The sequence below is a fragment of the Abramis brama genome (assembly GCF_963993115.1).
Source record: "Abramis brama genome assembly, chromosome: 18".
Taxonomy (NCBI): domain Eukaryota; kingdom Metazoa; phylum Chordata; class Actinopteri; order Cypriniformes; family Leuciscidae; genus Abramis; species Abramis brama.
The window spans coordinates 8,777,655-8,800,062 of record NC_139980.1 but is presented as its reverse complement, the minus strand read 5'-3'; the positions used below and the strand labels follow the sequence as shown (position 1 = coordinate 8,800,062).

Here is a 22,408-nt window from a genome sequence, read left to right as displayed (position 1 = left end):
GAAAAATAAGATAAAAGTAGTACGTAGAGTGTGCGGTTTCGAATTCAGTAAATTCATTATTTTATGTTAAAACTATGGCGCTTTAATCATAAGTGAAATAAATATAACTAATGTATACACACTAATAACACTGTGTGAATCTAAATAATTCAATTAAAAAAAAAAAAAATTCGCCCTAATAAAGAATCATCAAATGTTAGGGTAGTGTACTTTGTATACTAAAACGAAAACAGTGTTAGTGAAGTGTTTGTGCTCAATTTTCCACCCTCACAAATGACAAGTTATTATTATCCATAGACAGTATGTTATTATCCCGTATTTTATAAATATATATATATATTTTTTTTTCATAGGTATTAGTACTCATTTATTGTTTCCATTCAAATGACATACTGTTAGTACTATTTCTATGGGTATAACCCGTAGACTGTAAAAAACAAAAAAACAAAAACAAATATGCGCATGCGCAAAGAGGATGATCCTTGTGGCGGAAGGTTCGTGTTTAACACTGACACACGTGGATCTGTTTGCTGTGCTTCTTCTGCAGTGGTCAACATCAGATTCATCACGAGTCAACATTGACGAGTCTACCAGCATACTTCTTGAGCATCTGAAAAGTAAGATACTTGTTCACCATTTTGAAGCAGAAAAGTAATAACAATAACACATTGTTTTGCTAAGTTACAATTACAATAACGTTACTTTTATCTGGCTGTGAGATATAATATGCACCGAAAAGTTTGTAAATAATTATCAGGCTGTTAGTGCGTCACAACAACTATGTCTCACTGTTGAGACAGTACTTAAACATTAATATATGACTCCTTATTGTTAACAATGCATAGTGAGAGTGTTTGTTTTGGTATTATTCATTTATTCGTGTAATTTAAATGAAGTTGCCTTTTTAAATCTAACCCATTAACATGTAAAGCACTTTTCTTTTAACTTAATAGGCGACTCCTGTCTAGGTTGTAATTGCCTGCCTTGTGACTGATGCAGCCCCCAAATGATCAGTTTGACCCCTGACTTCACCCCTTGATATTCCACATAAAATATCATTACTAGCAGTCTAAAACTTTTTTCATAAGTAAATGTGCAATCAATGCACTCTTATTTGTTAATATTATCCAGACTATGTTCATAATTGTAAATGTATATTCTAACTTAACCTGCATCTTTACACTTTTTCATATTTTTATTCTTTAATTTTGTTAATGTGTCTTGTTGTTGTCTTTATATATGTGCACTGTAAGCTTCATTACCAAGAAAGAAAAATCATTTTGTGTAAGCAATAAAGCTTTTTCTGATCTTTTGATTTGTGACTGAGCAGAATAAAAAAAAAAAAAAAAAAATTGAATTGCTGATAAATTAAATTAAAGGTAGGTCAGGAAATGCCAGTGTGCCCCAGTATGCAGAGTGAAAGTAGTTTGAAGCACATTCTTATGGATGCTCTCTCTCTCTCTTTTTCTGTCAGGATCATGCCAGTCGTGCGCTTCTACAGGAGAGAGGAGACCAGAGAGGGCCGGGTCCTAAGAAGGGTCGCACAACTTCATCCTGATGTTACTATAACAACAGAGCTTTGCTACAATGTAGAGCTGGACGGTGAGAGAATACAGTATAAAATGGTGATGAGTTTGTGGCTCTTTGTCATGTAAATTTGCAATTATTTATACCAATACAATACAGATTGTTGTTCTTTAGTTATGAAGCAAATACAATTTCAGCTGTAAAGCAGCTCTAAAAAGACAAGTGTCATTATTCAGCTCAATTTAGTTCAATGACTGTGTCAGTGTTGCAAAGTTCATTAGTGGTAACAATTTACAATAAGATTCCATTTTTTAAACATCATTTAACTATATTAGTTAACATCAACTAACAATGAAAAATACTTAGCACATTTATTAATCTTAGTTTATGTTATTTTCAACGTTTACTAATTAGTGCTGTAGCGGTGCGTCGATGACGTCGACGCGTCGACGTCAAAATTACGTCGACGTCATATTTTTTGCGTCGACGCTTCTTTATTTATTTATTTATTTTTTTTATTTTTTTTTGTACCATTCCCGGAGGTACAGCTCGCCACACACACACCGCCCGCCTTGTTATTCTGTCATGTTTTCTCCCTTTCTTTCCAAACCGCGACAAACGCCTGTCTCCTTTATCTGCAGAATGTGATAAATCCGCTCAACCAATCACAGCGCACCATTCCACGCATTGTAAACAGTAACGGTGGCGCTTTGAATACACCCGGCATCCTAGTTTTCCTTATCTACTTTGCACTTTTTGATCAACAAACAAACAAAAAAATGAATACATTTGACGGCATTGATGGACCTGTGGTGGATTCTGCCGTAGGGAAGAAACGTAAGCCATCGAAATCTAATCATTTACGTGAGGAGATTAACAAGATGAGGCACGCGGGAGGAAGAGAAATGCCGACTGTTGCTTGTTCTCACACTGCGTCAAACTTATGTTGAATGCTGACACGTGAACCCCAGGGGATCTTTTAAAAAAATTCTTGTACTCAGTCAACGAAAACCGAGCAGGACCAAGCCATTTTACAGCTGATCGCCGTCAAAAAATTTCAGAAGGTATTTCTTAGCGATGGCTGATTGAATGTAGCCTATGTTTAGTCCAGTACGTGCTAAATATAAGATTAGTATTGACCGAGTTCAGAGGCTGTCATGTGGATCAACTTACTTTGTTGTGTATTTTCAACAGTTTCAATATGAAAAATAACTTTTATATTGATTCAATGGATTAATTGCATTTAAAAAAAAAACGTGTCATGAATTTATTGCATTTTTGGGAAAAAAATAATCTGTTTTTATAATAAATCTTTGAAAATCAAAATCTGGATTTGAATTATTTATGTTATTATAACCTAAAGATGCTATGTGAAAGTTTGAAACAGAAAATAGTGGTTTTAATCTTGCCACTTTCTTGGTAAAGAAAATAAATTTTTTACTCAAATTAATCAAAATGGATTTATCACGTTTATACTATATTATTCAGAAGTAAACATTGTAGCTGACAGTGTGTTTGTCAGAATGTTTATTTTTTAAACCACAACCTTCTAAGTGCTTCTTTTACTGATATATTTAACAATATCTTTTGCATTTCTCATCCAAACAACGTCAAACTTGGCACTGCACTTACTCGTGCCCAGACAGCTGTCGAGTTTGAAATCCATCGGAGTAACGGTTCGAGAGATATGCGAATAACAGACAGGATAATTAATTCAAATTAGTCGTTAGATTAGTCGACTAATCGATAAAATAATCGCCCGACTAATCGTTTAATAAATAATCGTTTACCCCAGCCCTATTACTAATACATTATTCAATAAAAAATCTGTTCATATTATTTAATGGACATGAGCTAACCTGAGCTAACAATGAACAAGTTAACAAAGATTAATAAATACTGTAACAAATGTCTTGCAAATTGTTAGCTGATGTTAGTTAATGCATTGGACCTTACTGTATAATGTTACCTCATTTTTATGAAGCAAACTAAATCCAGCTATGAACAGCTCTACAGAAGGCAATAGTGTCTTTATTCAGCTCAAGTCTGTTCAATGTTGATACAATTCAGTTCAATAACAATGCCAATGTTGCAGAGTTCATAAATTATTAAACAAATTTGATTCAGCTATAAAGCAGCTAAATTATCCAGCACAAGTTTTGTCAGATAATATTTAAACCCCAACTGTGTCTCTCTTCATATTTGTCTTCTCTTCATCTGCATCTTTTTCTCTCTCAGGCTCTGACTCTTTAAACATGGAGCAGAAAGGTATTTTGAGCTGGTTGTTTAGTCCTCCCTATTCTGTCTGTCTGTCAGAGGAACCCACTCTAAAACCAGCGGATGGGACACGACTGGTGGAGATTGGACCCAGGTAACCTCTCCCACTGTTTTATCTTGATGGTATGGCATTGGAAACTTTGATACAACTTATATCACATCTTTCAATTATATCTATTCTTAACCGTTGTAGGTTGAACTTTTCCACTGCTTGGTCCAGCAATGCCGTGTCCATCTGCCGAAGCGCGGGTCTGAACCAGGTGACGAGAGTGGAGCTCTCCCGCAGGCATCTCATCAAGGTCAGGAGAATAGCTTTAAATAGCTTTTCGTTTCAGTGAGTTCTTTTCACCCGTTTTGATTAAAAGCTCTCTTTTCTCATCCCCATCTAGCCCCAGGAAGGACATACGGGAGTAATGAAGGGCGGAGAGATGGAGAGACTGATTTGCTGCTTGTATGACAGTATGACCGAATGTGTTTACCCTCAGCCAATCACATCATTCGCCGTTGATATTCAGCCACAGGAAGTGTTTGAGGTGGACATTCTGGGAAAAGGTCGTGCTGCCTTGGAGAAGGCCAATGATGAACTTGGTAAGAGACGTGTTTGGAGTCTGTACCTCATTTCCACTAATATAAAAGTAACTTCATAATGATAATATCCTGGGGGGGTTGTTGTTGTTTTTTTACGTCCCATATATTTTTTGAAGTAGCTTAGAGTACCATGGTATTACCTAGTGAGAGGCAGATTAATCAGCCTTTACTTGGTCTTTCATGACATTAGCATCAGCTAATTGGCCAGTTAACAGAAGAGAAAAATATGGAAAATTGAAATTCCCATATCAGTTAACTACTAGTGTAACCATTCAATGCCATCTACTTACCATTCCATCATTATAGTACAAGTACAAGGATATAAAACTAACAAGTATCATTACATGAAAATGAAAATAATGCATATATAGTAAAGATACTGAGCATTTGAATTGGGATTCAATCAAATGCCTAAAACGTGTGTGTTGTCAGTACTCAGTGATGAGATCAACTCTTTCTTCTGCACATAATCATCCAGCATTTTAAGGTCACATGACACTTAACATGATTAGAGGAAGAGTAGATGTCACAAGATAAGGGGAGCCTAATTGATTAGATCACGAGGTGTGTGAAGGGAGAGAATGGATGACTGTATGAGAGACAAAGTGAGCCGGTGGATTACAACAAAGCTCACTGTGTCTGTATCAGAGATTAGTGAGGCCTACTGAGTTAGAAATAAAACAATCAGGTTAAATACATTTTTTTAACGGTCACATTGTTATTTGAACCTTTATTTATCTTTATTAAAAATGTATCACACCTTCCACAAAAATATGAAGCAGCATAACTGTTTTCAACAATAATAAGAAATGTGTACATTAATAAGAATTTGTTGAGCAGCAAATCAGCATATTAGAATGATTTCGGAAGGATCATGTGACACTGAAGACTGGAGTAATGATGCTGAAAATTCAGCTTTGCCATCACAGGAATAAATTACATTTTAAAATATTTTAATATAGAAAACAGTTATTTTAAATTGTAATAATATTTCACAATATTACTGTTTTTAATGTATTGTTGATCAAATAAATGCAGCCTTGGTAAACATAAGAGACTTGTTTCATAAAACTTAAAAAATCTTACCAACCCTAAACTTTTGAACAATAGTGTAAGTTTACCAACCATCTGTCTGTTCAAATCCAGGTTTACTGATATTACCCAAAAATGTTTTAGAACTTATAATAGTCACTTAAAATAGTGATAAATGTTACCTGTTTTTAAAGCAATACTAAGTAAAAAAATTTACCTTAAAATAATGTTTCCAAAATGGTTTCAGTGGTTCATCAAGTCGTAACAGGGTGAAAGGCACTTCTGGATTCGCTTTGCATCCCTATATCTGCTATAACCACACCATGCAAGTTTGCCAAACCGGGTCGCGGTTCTGTAGTTCGAATGAGACATAAGAAAACTACAAATTTGACTTGCTTTACGTCAAGCGTTACAATAGTCATTATTTAGTTTTTCTTCATTTCTGATGTCGCAATACATCATACTTTCATGAAATCATGCAACATACTCTACCTTGTCAGTGGACATCGTTCATTCCAAAGCCAGTGCTAGATAAACAGCGAGTGTGCGTGCGACAGTAGGCTGCGGGCGGCGAAATGATTTACGACAGCGGTAATGGACAATTCCGCTTCCAGCCTGTAGGGCGACCGAAGAGGAAAAGTTCCTTAGTGTTGCTTTAAAGTGTTTTTTTTATGTTATTAACTTAAGCGTTAATAAATAGGCGTTAACTTAAGCGTTAACAAAAGTGAATAGGAGCAGTTTTGTTCACTTAAGCTAATGTTGTGACTTGTGATTATGCTCCTATTTGATGTTCTGTAAAGCTTGTCTGAGTTAGCAACAGTAACCAAGGGATTCTTAGCAAATGTTCAGTTTAGCAGGTTTTCTTTTGGTCTTGTATTTGTTTCTGATCATCTTTTTCTTCATTTCATATTTATCTGGTTGCTGTCTGTTTGTTTGTCTCGCTGCGTGTATGAACAGGGTTGGCGTTTGACTCTTGGGATCTGGACTACTACACTGCACTCTTCCAGAGAGTGAAAAGGAATCCCACCAGTGTAGAATGCTTTGATCTGGCTCAGTCCAACAGGTGTGTGTGGTCTCCAGAGAATAAACCCCAAAGGAAAGGGTGTTTTTTATCTGCAATAGCATGAAAAATGACGCCTTCATGCCCTGTCTGTCCTGCAGTGAGCACAGCCGCCATTGGTTCTTCCGAGGGCGGATGATCATTGATGGAGAAGAGCAGAAGGAGACGCTCTTCAGCCTCATTATGGGCACTCAGCACCATAGCAACCAGAACAATGTCATCAAATTCTGTGACAACAGCAGGTTAGATGCTTCACTGTAAATGTCAACCCGTTTGAATGGCACTTTAGCAGGAAGTCTCAATATGTGGTTCTTGTGTGTTTGTAGTGGTATTAAAGGCATGGAGCTTGAGTGCATGTATCCCACAAACCCTGCTCAGGCCAGTCCCTATGAAGCCCGACATGCTACCAGACACGTCATCTTCACTGCAGAGACTCACAACTTCCCCACTGGTCTGATCCTACACACATTTAATCATTTAAACTCAAAACATGATCAATAAGCAAAATATTACTTATAAATTGAGTAATGCTAAATTTTAGCATTCGTATTATTTATATGCCATTACTAGTCCGTGAGGCGGGCAGAAAATTGGTATCAAAATGGGCACCAATTCTAATGTTTATTTTTCAAAACAGGCATGCCCCCTGACCACAAAAATGTATGATAGCAGTGCCATGTAGGTAGCTTAAGGTATGAAAATTAAAAAATTTACATTTAAACGTGCTGAAAAAATCGAATTATGCAAAATAAATCTCAACATTGATAAACTGTTATATTGACATATCTATTGCTTTAGATCTTCTCTTTTATGATGAAATAGCATTGTGAAATGAAATAAAGTCAAATAAAATCATATATAGGCTCTTTAGAACAGAAAATATACAAAAAACTAAGGAAAATTAACACAATTTTGAAATTCTATTAACACAAAATAATATTTTGTGCAAATATGGTTCAATATATCTCCCAACATTTCCACACAGGTGGTTTCCTCTTTGAATAGCTTCCAGCAGGTTTCACCACAGGTAATAAACATAGTCCTATGTTCAAGCTTGGTTCTGTGTACTGGATCTTTCCAGTAGCTGCGGATGAACTCTACCAGACTGTTCTTGTTACTTGGTGATGCAAGGAACTTTCTCCATTGGGTAATGCTATGTCCTGCTGCAATGTTGCGAAACTGGGTACCACTTTGTGAGCCCCGGTTTTGTCTCTCAATGTCCTTAATAGAGTCGTCTGCATAGACATCAAACACATCAATTCTGTGACTGTTGGGACAATGAAGCAGAACCACTGTTAGCAAATATTCTGAAAGTTCCCCAAAGGTTTTGTTGTCACATTTCAGTTTGTTGACGATAGCCATGCCATCAACAATTGATGCTGAAAACTGTGGAATTGTTTCAGCTGGAGCGACATTCTTCTGTAGTACAGACGCTAATGCAGCTTTGTTGGTTTTTCTTAGGAGACCATCAGAAGAAGCAAGATACCATGGAATTGGTCCATGGCCAATTCTAAGCATATGCTAAGCATAAGGAATCAAAATATGCTTGGGCATTCTTATTCTTCCTTGAGTCACTGCATAAGTTATATCTTGTCCAAATTAAGACATGACAAGTCTTTGTACCGTTTCAGAAGCCTTTTCAAATGAGTCACCACTCGGCAATACAACCAAAACCTCTTTGATTTCACCAGCCAGCTTTACTGATTTCTGATCAAGTTCTGAAGGATTAGGTGGCCATGATACTGACGGCCGCTCTTTCTTGATGGCCGTGCGTAGAATCAAAGCGGTTTCCTCTATGCGGTCTGTATTGTTTCTTGACTAAGCTTGTCACGTATTTCACTGTTCTCCACAACAAGATGCTCCATAGACAAAGTGTCAGGATACATCAGTATCCTGCCATTGTTAGACTTGCAAAAATGTAGGGAATCACCAAACTCTGCCTCTAGTCTTCTTCTGAGGTTCTTGATCGTTGATTCCATCAGAGTATCAACGCCACGTTTGTGCATATACTCTCTGATTCTACATGTGAGAATTGTAATCTTCATAACACAAGGATGTTCCATCAGTTCTTCCCGTATGTATTCAAACAACTCGTCAAATGCAGCTGCTTCTGTGGCTTTATACCCGTTTTCATCATCAGACACTTCTGACCTCTCTGAAGGGGCATCACGAGATGTAAGGACTCTAGTATAGTTCCTGTAACAACTCTTGTGGTAGTGAGCTTCTGCTGCTATCAGCTCTCTGCTAGTAACTGCAATCATTCTTTTATCCTGGTTGGCTAGAGCTGCATTTCTAACTGCAGCATCAGACTGCCAAGACACAGACTGCATTAACATCAGACTGCTCTCTACTTTTTGTTCCTGGTCTGAACTTTGAAGACTTCTCACAAAAGATGCAGATTTTTTCATACACCAATGAACTAGAGCTCTGAGTTTGTATGGACCTTCTAGCCATTGTTTCTGTTCTAGTGTCTAATGGCTTGCTTTTGAGTGTTTCCAAATCCCTTTTCATTGTAAAGAGACTCCGGCACCTCCTGTGATACCATATTTGTGGAACCTCTCCTTCAGAACAATTCTCAGCCAAATCTAACATGTCTCTATGATTTCTTATTTCTGCTGCCTTAACCAGTGTTGTCCACGAATTCCAGTCCTTTGTTGTTGTTAATTTCTTCTCTGGGTCTTCTTCAGTGCAATGTATTAAACACTTGTTTTCAATTTTCGGCCGTTTCTTTTGAGGAGATCTCTCTTCCTGAGCCTTATACATATTTCTGCAAGCAGTAAATTAATTTGATGTTTATTGTCTGCCTTCAGGAGTGTAATATAGTAAATGTCTGCTTCTGTGTGTTTCTGCATATAGTGTGCATCTATTATAAAGATATCTCAAGCACCAGTACACGGACAGTCAATAAATGTACAATTTGGGCAATTAGCATTCACTTCACTTGTTGTTTAGTTATCCATGGTAATTAGCATACAATGAATTGACTTGATAGATTAATCAATAATTGTATAATATATAACATTGCAAAATCCATTCTTGCCTGTTACATGTAAGCATATACAGACTGGTCTTCAGTTTAAAACAATGAGTGAACGCTGTACACCACTATGTTTTATGCAGAAAAATAATCATAATAAATATATTATTGAAACAAGTTAAAGTTTTGACAATATTCCAACCTAGATATCACCAAGTATAAATGTTTTGGTACCAAAAATAATGAATTAAAGAAATAACTGACCTTGCGTGGAATTCGGCAAATTTTGGGAGGGTCATACATATAATTGGTGATTTTTGTACCTTAAGCTACCCACTAAGAATTGCTATCATGCATTTTTGTGGTCCAGGGACATCCCTCTGTTGAATAAAAAAGAGCAACATTGGTGCCCTCTTATGATACTAATTTCTGAAATTTGTGGGTCTGCCTCACGGACTATACAGTATTTCTGAATGTCTTAAATTAGTTTTTATTTATGTTTTATCAATACTGTTTATTTATTTCAGTATTGATAATAATAATAATCTTTAATGACTTAAATTTGGCATGCAGGAAATAATAATAATTTGAAATCTTTCCTTCAGACTGTAAGTTCACAAACAGCCCAAGTAAATTAGCAGTGAACTGTGTGTAAAGGAAGCATGTTCTTGCATATTTCTGAACAAGACCGCACAGTGAAAGCTAAATAAATTTTTTAATTCGACATGGAAATTTTAGTGGTATGGTATGATGGCAAGCTAGCTGCACGCTGCAATGCAACAAAACGCAATTGGAATCAAAGTAGCTATCCACATAACGTCAAATCTACATTGCCAGCGTGCTCGTTCATAATACAACACGATTAACAGACAATGGACAGCAGCAGCAGTAAAAGGTGTCTAATGCAATGAGAGGGTGAAGAAGGATACTTAAAACCATAGATGTGTATACGTAGATACCACATTTGACCGCTCCAGACTCATTGATTCTGGAACGGTCAACATTCCAGATTCTGTCGTCACTCACAGTAAAAATCAATGAGTTTTTCCAAGATGCCATAACACTGCCCAATCTCTACTTGTAAAAACCGTTGAGATTTTAATTCCCGAAGAAATGGGATAACCTTTCACAGGTGCGATTGTGTTGTCGTTGTTTTTTTAATATGCATTAACTCAACATTACCGGTTTTAACCTACGGTAGCTTTTTAATGCCGTGTTAGCTAATGTCTTCGTCTTATCTAACATTAATGATAAACTAAATCCTATGAAAATCATCTGCTGAAGTCTATTGCAGATATAGAGATCCATACATTTATCTAAATACATTTGCAGACAACTTGCATATGTATGTGTTTTCGTAAAACAATGATATAAATGTGATTCTGCACATAATTACATTTCATAATTGAAAAGAAACGTAAAAATATTTTTCGTTTGGGGACGTTTGAAAAAAATTGCATTTGAAAAATCACAATTCCAGTATCACAAAATGTTTAAAATCATTAATATCGCATTGTGGCTTAAGAATCGTGATGATATCGTATCGTGAGCCCTCTGGTGATTCTCACCCCTACAGGGCAATATTTTTTGTGGTTTTAGTTAACAATAACAAGTGTGGCTCATGTTTGAGTCATAAAATGCTCTTTATTACATCCAGGTGTTGCTCCATTCAGCGGTGCCACCACAGGTACTGGTGGGCGAATCAGAGATGTGCAGAGCGCTGGAAAGGGTGGTCATGTGATCGCAGGCACTGCTGGGTACTGCTTTGGTAACCTGCACATCCCAGGTAAGCTATTAATCCATTTGTTCTGTTTCGAGAATTAACCTCTACCACTTAGTTGAATAGTGCTCTTTAAACTTAGCTCACCATTTTTTTTTTTTCATATTTTGTTTTGTGAGCACACTTCCACATGCCAGGATCTTCTCTCTTCTCAGGTTTTGTGCTCCCGTGGGAGGAGGAAGGGTGGGAGTACCCATCCAGCTTTGCTCCTCCACTCCAAGTGGCCATAGAGGCCAGTGATGGAGCCTCTGACTATGGCAATAAGTTTGGGGAGCCGGTCCTTGCAGGTGAAATCTAGCAGGACAGTAGTCATATGCTTATTTGTGGTTTTTGGCTTGGATTTACAGCTCTTGTTATTTTCTTTCCTATTAAGGCTTTGCTCGTTCCTTTGGAATGCGTTTGGCTAACGGCGAACGTCGGGAGTGGATCAAACCAATCATGTTCAGTGGTGGGCTGGGCTCTATTGAGGACCAGCACGTGGAGAAAGAACAAGCTGCACCAGGTACATAAGAAAAAAGAGACACCTGATGCACCATCATATTTTTAAATCCTCCTACATTGGCATCTTTCTTTATTCCTTCTCTCATAGTCAATTTCAACATATTTTATTAGCTTGGTTGTTAAACATAAAATATTGCCAAAGCATCAATGCACACAACAAAAGCAGAGTCAAAAAGAGAAAAGAAATATAACCATTATAATATAAACAATTGCTGTTGGATTTGAGGTGTAGTACATGTATGTTTTCCTCAATAAAAACGTAATAAATAATAATGGTATTAAATAAAAGAAGAAAAAAAAATATATATACAGTGAGGAAAATAAGTATTTGAACACCCTGCTATTTTGCAAGTTCTCCCACTTAGAAATCATGGAGGGGTCTGAAATTGTCATCGTAGGTGCATGTCCACTGTGAGAGACATAATCTAAAAAAAAAAATCCAGAAATCACAATGTATGATTTTTTAACTATTTATTTGTATGATACAGCTGCAAATAAGTATTTGAACACCTGAGAAAATCAATGTTAATATTTGGTACAGTAGCCTTTGTTTGCAATTACAGAGGTCAAACGTTTCCTGTAGTTTTTCACCAGGTTTGCACACACTGCAGGAGGGATTTTGGCCCACTCCTCCACACAGATCTTCTCTAGATCAGTCAGGTTTCTGGGCTGTCGCTGAGAAACACGGAGTTTGAGCTCCCTCCAAAGATTCTCTATTGGGTTTAGGTCTGGAGACTGGCTAGGCCACGCCAGAACCTTGATATGCTTCTTACAGAGCCACTCCTTGGTTATCCTGGCTGTGTGCTTCGGGTCATTGTCATGTTGGAAGACCCAGCCTCGACCCATCTTCAATGCTCTAACTGAGGGAAGGAGGTTGTTCCCCAAAATCTCGCAATACATGGCCCCGGTCATCCTCTCCTTAATACAGTGCAGTCGCCCTGTCCCATGTGCAGAAAAACACCCCCAAAGCATGATGCTACCACCCCCATGCTTCACAGTAGGGATGGTGTTCTTGGGATGGTACTCATCATTCTTCTTCCTCCAAACACGTTTAGTGGAATTATGACCAAAAAGTTCTATTTTGGTCTCATCTGACCACATGACTTTCTCCCATGACTCCTCTGGATCATCCAAATGGTCATTGGCAAACTTAAGACGGGCCTTGACATGTGCTGGTTTAAGCAGGGGAACCTTCCGTGCCATGCATGATTTCAAACCATGACGTCTTAGTGTATTACCAACAGTAACCTTGGAAACGGTGGTCCCAGCTCTTTTCAGGTCATTGACCAGCTCCTCCCGTGTAGTTCTGGGCTGATTTCTCACCTTTCTTAGGATCATTGAGACCCCACGAGGTGAGATCTTGCATGGAGCCCCAGTCCGAGGGAGATTGACAGTCATGTTTAGCTTCTTCCATTTTCTAATGATTGCTCCAACAGTGGACCTTTTTTCACCAAGCTGCTTGGCAATTTCCCCGTAGCCCTTTCCAGCCTTGTGGAGGTGTACAATTTTGTCTCTTGGTCTTGGCCATGTTAGTAGTTGGATTCTTACTGATTGTATGGGGTGGACAGGTGTCTTTATGCAGCTAACGACCTCAAACAGGTGCATCTAATTTAGGATAATAAATGGAGTGGAGGTGGACATTTTAAAGGCAGACTAACAGGTCTTTGAGGGTCAGAATTCTAGCTGATAAACAGGTGTTCAAATACTTATTGCAGCTGTATCATACAAATAAATAGTTAAAAAACCATATATTGTGATTTCTGGATTTTTTTTTTTAGATTATGTCTCTCACAGTGGACATGCACCTACGATGACAATTTCAGACCCCTCCATGATTTCCAAGTGGGAGAACTTGCAAAATAGCAGGGTGTTCAAATACTTATTTTCCTCACTGTATATATATATATATATATATATATATATATATATATATATATATATATATATATATATATATATATATATAATTAAAACAAGCTGTTAATAATGAAATAAAATAAACATTAAGACATTTATATACAAAAAGTTTAGGGTCCGCAAGTGTTTTTAATGTTTTTTTTTATCTTACGTTTACCAAGGCTGCATTTATTTGATCAAAAATACAGTAAAACAGTAATATTATGAAATATTATTACAAGTTAAAATAGCTGTTTTTCTAAAATATATTTTAAAAATTATTCCTGTGATGGCAAAGCTGAATTTTCAGCAGCCATACTCCAGTCTGCAGTGTCACATGATCCTTCAGAAATTGATCTAATATGCTGATTTAGTGCTCAAAAAACATTAGTTTAATAGTGCTGTTTAATATTTTGGTGTAAAACATGATGCATTTTTTCCAGAATTGTTTGATGAATTCAAAATAACAGTCTTTATTTGAAATAGGAATCTTTTTGGACATGTTAAATGTCTTTACTGCCACTTTTGGTCAATTTAATGCATTCATGCTGAATAGAAGTATTAATTTCTTTCAAAAAGTATTACTGACCCCAACCTTTTGAACATTACTGTATACAAATAGCTTTGTTTTCTTTATTCATTCCTCTCTTTTTTTTCTCTTGTCCTCGGCAGGTATGGAGGTGGTGAAAATGGGAGGTCCTGTGTACAGGATTGGTGTTGGCGGAGGTGCTGCCTCTTCTGTACAGGTACACCAAAAAAATTTAAGTAAATGAATTTACTAGCTTATCTAAAGTGCAGGTGTTTTCTTTGTGTTTACAGGGAATGCTTGTGTATTGCATCATTATTCATATTCTGTGCGATGATGCAACTTAATGTGTGCATGTGTGTGTATTATTGTAGGTTCAAGGTGATAACTCCAGTGCCAGGGATCTTGGAGCAGTTCAGAGAGGAGACGCTGAAATGGAGCAAAAGATGAACCGGGCTCTCAGGGCCTGTCTAGAGCGAATGGAAGGAAACCCCATCTGCAGCATTCATGACCAGGGTGCTGGAGGAAATGGTAGGGGTCAAAAAATAAGATGAGCTTAGCACAATGTGCTCTCTCCTGAAGCCTAGACTTCAAGAACACCATGTTATTTGTGTAGGTAACGTGTTAAAGGAGCTGAGTGAGCCTGCTGGTGCCATTATCTATACTAGCAAGTTTAAGGTGAGATTTTATCAAAACATCTGTATTTTAATTTTAATGTCAAAGTGTTTCATATCAGTCACATACATATTTTGCCCTGATGCTCAGAGAGGTGACCCCACCCTCAGTGTTTTGGAGCTGTGGGGGGCGGAGTATCAGGAGAGTAACGCTCTGTTGCTCCGCCCCTCTGACCGGAGCTTCCTCGAGAGTGTGTGTCAGAGGGAGAAGTGTCCTGTTGACTTTGTTGGCAACATAACTGGTGATGGCAAGGTGAGTGCATTTTTGTAGTTTTGGACACTTCTTGATACTTTCTGATTATGTGCATATATTGCTCTATAGATCGTGCTGGTGGATGACCTGTGTAAACAGACCGATGGGCTTGACAGTGGGCGGAGCCCTGTGGATCTGGAGCTGGATTGGGTCCTGGGAAAGATGCCACAGAAGGTGCAAAAACAATCTTTTTTGTTGAATTAATCTCTACTAGACATAGATCTGCTTGTATGCTTTTTTACCTCCCCTTTAATTAATAGCTATGCTGAAGAAGAAGAAAAATAGAAATTGTGGTAGAGTGCACCCTCTCTTGGCTGATTTTTTTAAATGCAGTGTCCAGACTTTGAAATCTGGATTAATTTCTGGATGTATAATTTTTAGTCTTTATATATCACCAGGAGCGTTTCTAGCATTTCATTATTACTGGGGCATAGACCCCCCTATCAAAAAAGTGCCCCCATTTTTCAAAACGGGATATAGGATATCACTTGTCTTTACCTATTCACAAGCTGCATGCACAGTTAAGATCTGCTTCACTGCTTCATTGCTGTTTTGTTTCCTAAAATGTATTGTAGGTAAATATTCACATCATCTGGTTTTTTATAAAGTATCCTGTTACCATTCAATGTCAACCGCTGGAAACAATTCACTGAATGATTGAACTGTCCGATTGAATCGAACTGAATTGCAATCAAATACAGAACTTGTTGCAAAGCTGTTTGACAGATTACATCAAATGTGATTCATTCAGGAATCTAGCATCATCTGAATCTTAACAGCACATTGAAAACACACAACCTGATTGCTGAAATATAGTCAGGGAAAATGATTCTCAGGTCATTATACAGTAACATCCATTGAAAGACAAGGATTTTTGAATAATTAAACTGGGGTTCAGCAGTATTTCAGTATTGCAGCTCATACCCTAGTAAAAAGGGTCTAGGGGCGCCCTTGTTTTTCACATTAAGCATGTTTGATTGTTTTATTTATGAGTATGTAAAAGTCACTCACTGCTCAGTCAGTACTATATGTGTCAACTGTCTCTTTTCAGGAGTTTGTATTGGATCACATGGCTGTGACTCTGCAGCCTCTCTCTCTTCCTGCGGGTCTCTCTGTTCTTCCTGCTCTACAGAGAGTTTTGCGGCTGCCTGCTGTGGCCAGCAAGCGCTACCTCACCAACAAGGTATAACACTCCCTCTTTAGCACATGCATAATAATATATGACTTTTTCCAGGTTGTCTATTGCAGTGGTACTTATTTATATATTCCCTTGTACATCCAGACATTTGAATTTGTTGTCTTGCCATCTTTAATGTAATTTATTTTTTTTAATAATTACATTTAAATATATTCAGTAATTGAATAATTTCTTTTAAATATTGACTCAATTAGTTAATTGTCTGATCTAATTTACAGGCATTTCAAAATAATAAAAAATTCCATAAAGACCATAGCATTTATAGAAATGTCAGCATTTTTAATTGACAAACATGAATTAAAATGAAATAAAACCCCTCTGTTCCAGGTTGATCGATCTGTTACTGGTCTGATTGCTCAGCAGCAGTGCGTAGGTCCTCTTCACACTCCACTGGCTGACGTAGCTGTTGTTGCCCTGTCTCCGTTCAGCCTCCAGGGTGCAGCCACAGCGATAGGCGAACAGCCAATCAAAGGGCTGGTGTCACCGGCAGCTGGGGCTCGAATGGCTGTGGGAGAAGCTCTCACTAACCTGGTGTTTGCAAGAGTGACTGCTCTCAAGGTGAATAAACTCATGTGCATTTTTTAACATGTTAAGTGACAGCATGTAATTTGAAACACACACGCACACTTGTCATCCAAAGATGTCTGTGCATATCTTCACAGGATGTAAAGTGCAGTGGTAACTGGATGTGGGCTGCTAAGCTGCCAGGAGAGGGAGCGAGTCTTTGGGAGGCTTGCCAGGCCATGTGTGAGGTCATGGGTCAGCTGGGAGTGGCCGTGGATGGGGGAAAAGACTCACTTAGCATGGCTGCACGTGTTAGTGGAGAAACGGTTAAAGCCCCAGGTATCTGTCTTGTACATGTCGCCATTTAAAATGCAATTAGAACAGGTATGACACGACACGTATGTATTTTATATACACCAATCAAAAGTTTAGGTTCAGTAAGTTTTTTTTGTTGTTGTTTTTTAAGAAATTAAAACTTTTATTCAGGAAGGACACTAAAGTAAAGACTTTATTTTTTTATTTTATTTTTAACATTGATCAAAGATGATCATGTGACACAGAAAACTGCTGAAAATCCAACCTTGCCATCACATGAATGAATTCCCTTTCAAAATAGAAAACAGTTATTTTTTAATTGTAATAATATTTGACAATATTACTGTTTTCTACTGTATTTTTCAAAAAACAAAAAAACTCTTACCAACCCCAAACTTTTAAAAAGTTTTGTCTATTAAACATAATGTAATATATCTACATAATAAATAAAATGTAATATATATTTTGTATTATAACTCAAATAACCAAATATACCAGTAAGAACTAAAAAATATTTAATTAAAATATTTTACTTGGATGCATCTGAAAGCACATGCCACACATCGACGTCACACATCCACAGCGCCACCCAATGCATTCAGTGTTAACTGCGTGATTTAGGAGAGGGATTCAGTGAGAAAAGCATATTTAATTTACATAATTTACAGCTACTGTAGTTTTTACTAGCTGAGTTCACTAGTATATTATATTATTACTAGTATATTATTTAAATACTCAACCAGACATTTACCTGTGCATAGTGCTTACCTTTGTATAATGCTAGGTGAGATATTGCCTGTATGTTTTTTTATGTCGCACAACAAACTACTCTCCTTGTGTTTTAGGCTCTTTGGTTATCTCAGTGTATGCTGTGTGTCCTGATATCACAGCTACTGTGACCCCTGACCTGGAAAACCCTGATGACAAAGGTTAGGACTTTGTGAATCTTTACCACTTTTTACCTCTCATATCAAAAACAGATCACCATTGTGTACATATTTCACACACTCTCTCTTCCTTTCTCAGGTGTGCTTCTGTATGTGCCTGTGAGCTCTGGCAAATACAGGCTGGGCGGCTCTGCATTAGCTCAGTGTTATGGGCAACTCGGAGACTGCAGTCCGGATCTGGATCAGCCAGACAAGCTCTCTGCTTGCTTCAACACCACACAGACATTGATTCAGGGTCAGTATGTGCTTTATTATATATAAGCTGATATTTTACTTCATCTTATATATTGATACATTAACAGCACCATTCTTCCTCTGTAGATGTAGCTAAGCTGTTAAAAAAACATCCATTAACTGATCTAGAAACAGTGTTTACTGCTCCCAAACTCTGCTGCCTGTATTTGTTGATGTGCAGCAGCATCTTATCTATGTACAATCTGTTGATGTAAACTTTATATTGCAGATCGACTGCTGACTGCAGGACATGATGTCAGTGATGGAGGGCTCATTTCCTGTCTGCTGGAGATGGCCTTTGCAGGGAATCATGGGATGGAGGTGGACTTGCCTTTAGAAGGCGTTGACGGTTGGTAATAAAAATATGATTTATGTTTTGGAAAAAGCTCAAGCTTTTTTGTTAAAGATACTTGTGCCATCCATCATAAGCTGTTTTACTTCCACATTTTTATTACAGTCTGCATGGAAACACCAAATTGTGAATAAAACTTCCAAAATGCACAAGAAAATGTACACACTCACTCGTTTCTCTGGAAAAGTGTTATTTTAGTATTATTTATATACTGTTATAGTATTTATTAACATTTTAAATGTAGTTTCTTGTGAAATAAACATGTCCTATTTGTATGTGATTTTAATCCTAGGTAAGGCATTGCATTAAAAATAAAAATAAATTATTATATTAACATTTGTATTTTAAAATTAGTTTGTTTTAGTCATTTTATTTGACTAGTTTCTTTTTACAAATATTTCTGTTGAGCTTTAATTTCTTTCAGTTTTAGTCATTTTAATACTTCAATTAAATACTTTTTAATGTAATATTTACATTTTATTCTATTTCAGCTATTTAATAGTTTTAGTCTATTTAAAAATAACAACACTTCTCCAAAAGTGATGGTTTTGTTCTCTTGAGCACACAGGGGAGAAGTGCTGCTTTATTCGCAATAACTTTTTGCTATATTCATATTTTTCACAAGATTAAATTTGCCGCTAGGGTGGAAACGTGGCTATATACATATCTCTTCCCATTCCTCTCTTTCAGTGATGGAGGCTCTTTTTTCAGAGGAGCTTGGTCTGGTTTTGGAGGTGTGCGAGAGCAATGCATCGAGTGTTTGTCAGAGATACACAGATGCTGGTCTCTTGTGTCACAGAATTGGCACAACTTCTGGTTTTGGACCTGATGCCAAGGTGAGCTGAGCTCTTTTTATCTAAAAGCATATGGAGTCCAATGGGATATTATTATACTTCAATGATTAAGTGATGTGCAAGGAAGAGTGATCAATAACTGCTGATTAATTTTCCTTACTGTCTTGTAGGTCAGAGTGAGTCTGCGTGGACAGGAAGTGCTGGATGAGCGTCTACCCACACTTAGGGCGGTATGGGAAAGCACTAGTTTTCAGCTGGAGCGACTGCAGGCTAATCCACTGTGTGTCCAAGCAGAAGAAGAAGGGCTTGCTTCTCGCACACAGCCATACCTCAAACTCACCTTTGACCCCTCCCAAACACCCATCAGTAAAGAGCTTGGTGAGACCATGGACCTATTTCACAATCATGTATCTTTCCTTTATTCATACTTGACCTGTATATTAAGATATTTGGATTGTGCTTTAGCTTCAGGGAAACCTTGCGTAGCTGTTTTGAGAGAGGAAGGCAGTAATGGAGACAGAGAGATGTCCGCTTCTCTGTTCATGGCTGGATTCGAGGTAAATGTGCACATAAACACCAAAAAATGATACCTTGATAATACCTTTAACATTGATAATAAGAAATGTTTCTTGAGCACCAAATCAGCATATTAGAATGATTTCTGAAGGATCATGTGACACTGAAGACTGGAGTAATGATGCAAAAAAAATCACCCATCACAGGAATAAATTACATTTTAAATTCCATTAAAATAGAAAACAGTTATTCTTGTAGTAATATCGCTGTTTTTACAGTATTTTTGATAATTTTTTGTGAAAAAATATTTATAAAAATTAAACAAGAAAATAAAATTATTATGATTTTCAGTTGCTTTGAAACGTAAGCATCATGTGTGCAAGTATGTAAATACATTAACATAGCCCTATACATGTTATTATAGCATATGCATAAATACCACACTCTGTTTTATACAATTAACCACCAATTTTACAATAAATTTAAGCTTTTAGCATTATGTTTGTTCACTAATCCCACAAATGCTGCTTGTTTTCTTGCACAATGTTCAATGTTAACTGTTAACAAGACTGAGTTTGATTTATTTGGACTTTTTTTCCGTTTGTAGGTGTGGGATGTCACAATGCAGGACCTGTGCTCAGGCTCCACGACCCTTGACCCCTTCCGAGCCGTGGTGTTTGTGGGTGGTTTCAGCTATGCAGATGTGCTAGGGTCAGCTAAAGGTGAAAATCACACTATTGCATGTTGTAGCACTCTTACATATCACTGCTGAACTGTATGATAGTTCTGCTATATAATAACAAGCATCCCCACCATTGACTGTTTCAATGGTTTTAGATTTGCAAAAATCGACTCGTAGGTCATTTTATACTGGCCTTGCCACTCTGCATACTGAAATTGAGTGTTTGTTAGCACTTGTTCACCAGCTGAGGATCAGATGCTTTGACTTTTTCTTATTAATCAGGGTGGGCTGCAACAGTGACCTTTAACCCCAAGGCTCGTGAGGAGTTTGAGCGCTTCCGCAACCGTAAAGACACGCTGAGTCTAGGAGTGTGTAACGGGTGTCAGCTTCTGGCTTTGCTGGGCTGGGTGGGTGAAAGAGAGGATGGAGGTGAGAGAGAAAACTTTTAGTCTCATCCATATAATGTGTAAATGGCAATCACAGCCTCAAGAATTTCCTCACTTTCTTTTCTCTAACTACTTTCACTGCATTTAATTTTTTATTATAAATTAAATTTATTTATTTTATATTTTTATAATATATATATATATATTTATAAATGTATAGTTTGTTTCATTTTATTATTTTTTATTTATTTTTTTGCAGGTTCTGATGTTACTCTGACCCATAACAAGTCTGGCCGGTTCGAATCAAGATTTGTGAGTGTGGGCATCCTGCCCTCTCCGGCCATCATGCTTAAGGGAATGGAGGGCTCTGCTCTGGGTGTTTGGGTCGCTCATGGAGAAGGTTAGAAATCTGTCCATTGTAACACTGTACTTGACAGGTGGATTTACTTCTTCTGTTAGTGGGGTCCAAAACTCCGAGACCATTTTTAATTTTTTGGGAGGCATCATTTCTGCTTATAATCTACGTATTAACAAAGGCTAAAACTCTGCAGTGTGTGTTGTTCCTGTTGTGTGACGTTTAAAAACACCTCTCTTTTGTTCCACAGGTCTGATGCAGTTTCGTTCTCCAGAGGCTCAGCAGAAGCTGACCAGCGCCTCTTTAGCTCCTCTGCGTTATGTGGATGACTCGGGCACCCCTACTGAAATCTATCCCATGAACCCCAATGGTTCCGCACATGGTGTGGCAGGCATCTGCTCTGCAGATGGCCGACACCTGGCCATGATGCCCCATCCGGAGCGGGCCGTGCTGGGCTGGCAGTGGGCTTGGGCCCCTCGCCACCTCCGCAGATCACTGGAACCCTCACCGTGGCTTAGCATGTTCCGTAATGCAGCAGTCTGGTGTCAGAACTCATAGAGATATGCTACTGTACATTTGTGATAGATGATAAACAAATAGGCAGACTAGCCAACTCATTAATACTTTTGACTTGGAGAGTTATTAGAGAATTTTGAATGATCTTGGACTTTATTGTATGTATGTACTTTGGTAGAATTAGCATGCAGATTCCTGCTGAAAACTGATGCCTCAACATATGCATGTCTTAATACATAATGGGCTATTTTAATTGCATTAAGATATAATAAAAATGCAATGGCCGATTGTCACCATTTTTTTATTTTAAAAATCCAAAATATACATTCCAGAAAATGGTTAACATTCCACTGAAAAAAAAGCTATAGAGAGGAAATTTTACAAACGCTTTCAAAGTATTAAAACAATCTTGATTAAATGTTTCTGTGTCATGTCTGGGTTTCCCTCGTGTGAAAGTTAAGCGATTAAACAAAAAATATATATAAATAAGTATTTATTAGAAACATGAATATTTACAA

At 37.4% G+C, this 22,408-nt stretch overlaps 1 protein-coding gene across 1 annotated transcript; it reads left to right on the top strand.

Annotated features, from left to right (window-relative positions):
* Positions 1-464: 464 nt before the first annotated feature.
* On the top strand, positions 465-22,308 carry pfas (phosphoribosylformylglycinamidine synthase). The gene is made up of 29 exons (XM_084091896.1): positions 465-617; positions 1,475-1,602; positions 3,766-3,898; positions 3,998-4,103; positions 4,194-4,392; positions 6,382-6,487; positions 6,586-6,726; positions 6,811-6,935; positions 11,119-11,247; positions 11,397-11,528; positions 11,615-11,743; positions 14,311-14,384; positions 14,539-14,695; positions 14,781-14,842; positions 14,930-15,091; positions 15,161-15,265; positions 16,143-16,274; positions 16,617-16,847; positions 16,952-17,132; positions 17,954-18,037; positions 18,135-18,290; positions 18,519-18,638; positions 19,332-19,477; positions 19,606-19,813; positions 19,901-19,992; positions 20,559-20,673; positions 20,916-21,062; positions 21,279-21,419; positions 21,625-22,308. The coding sequence occupies exons 2-29, from the start codon at positions 1,479-1,481 to the stop codon at positions 21,930-21,932; spliced, it is 3,945 nt and encodes a 1,314-aa protein (XP_083948022.1). The 5' UTR covers positions 465-617; positions 1,475-1,478; the 3' UTR covers positions 21,933-22,308.
* The last annotated feature ends 100 nt before the right edge of the window (positions 22,309-22,408 follow it).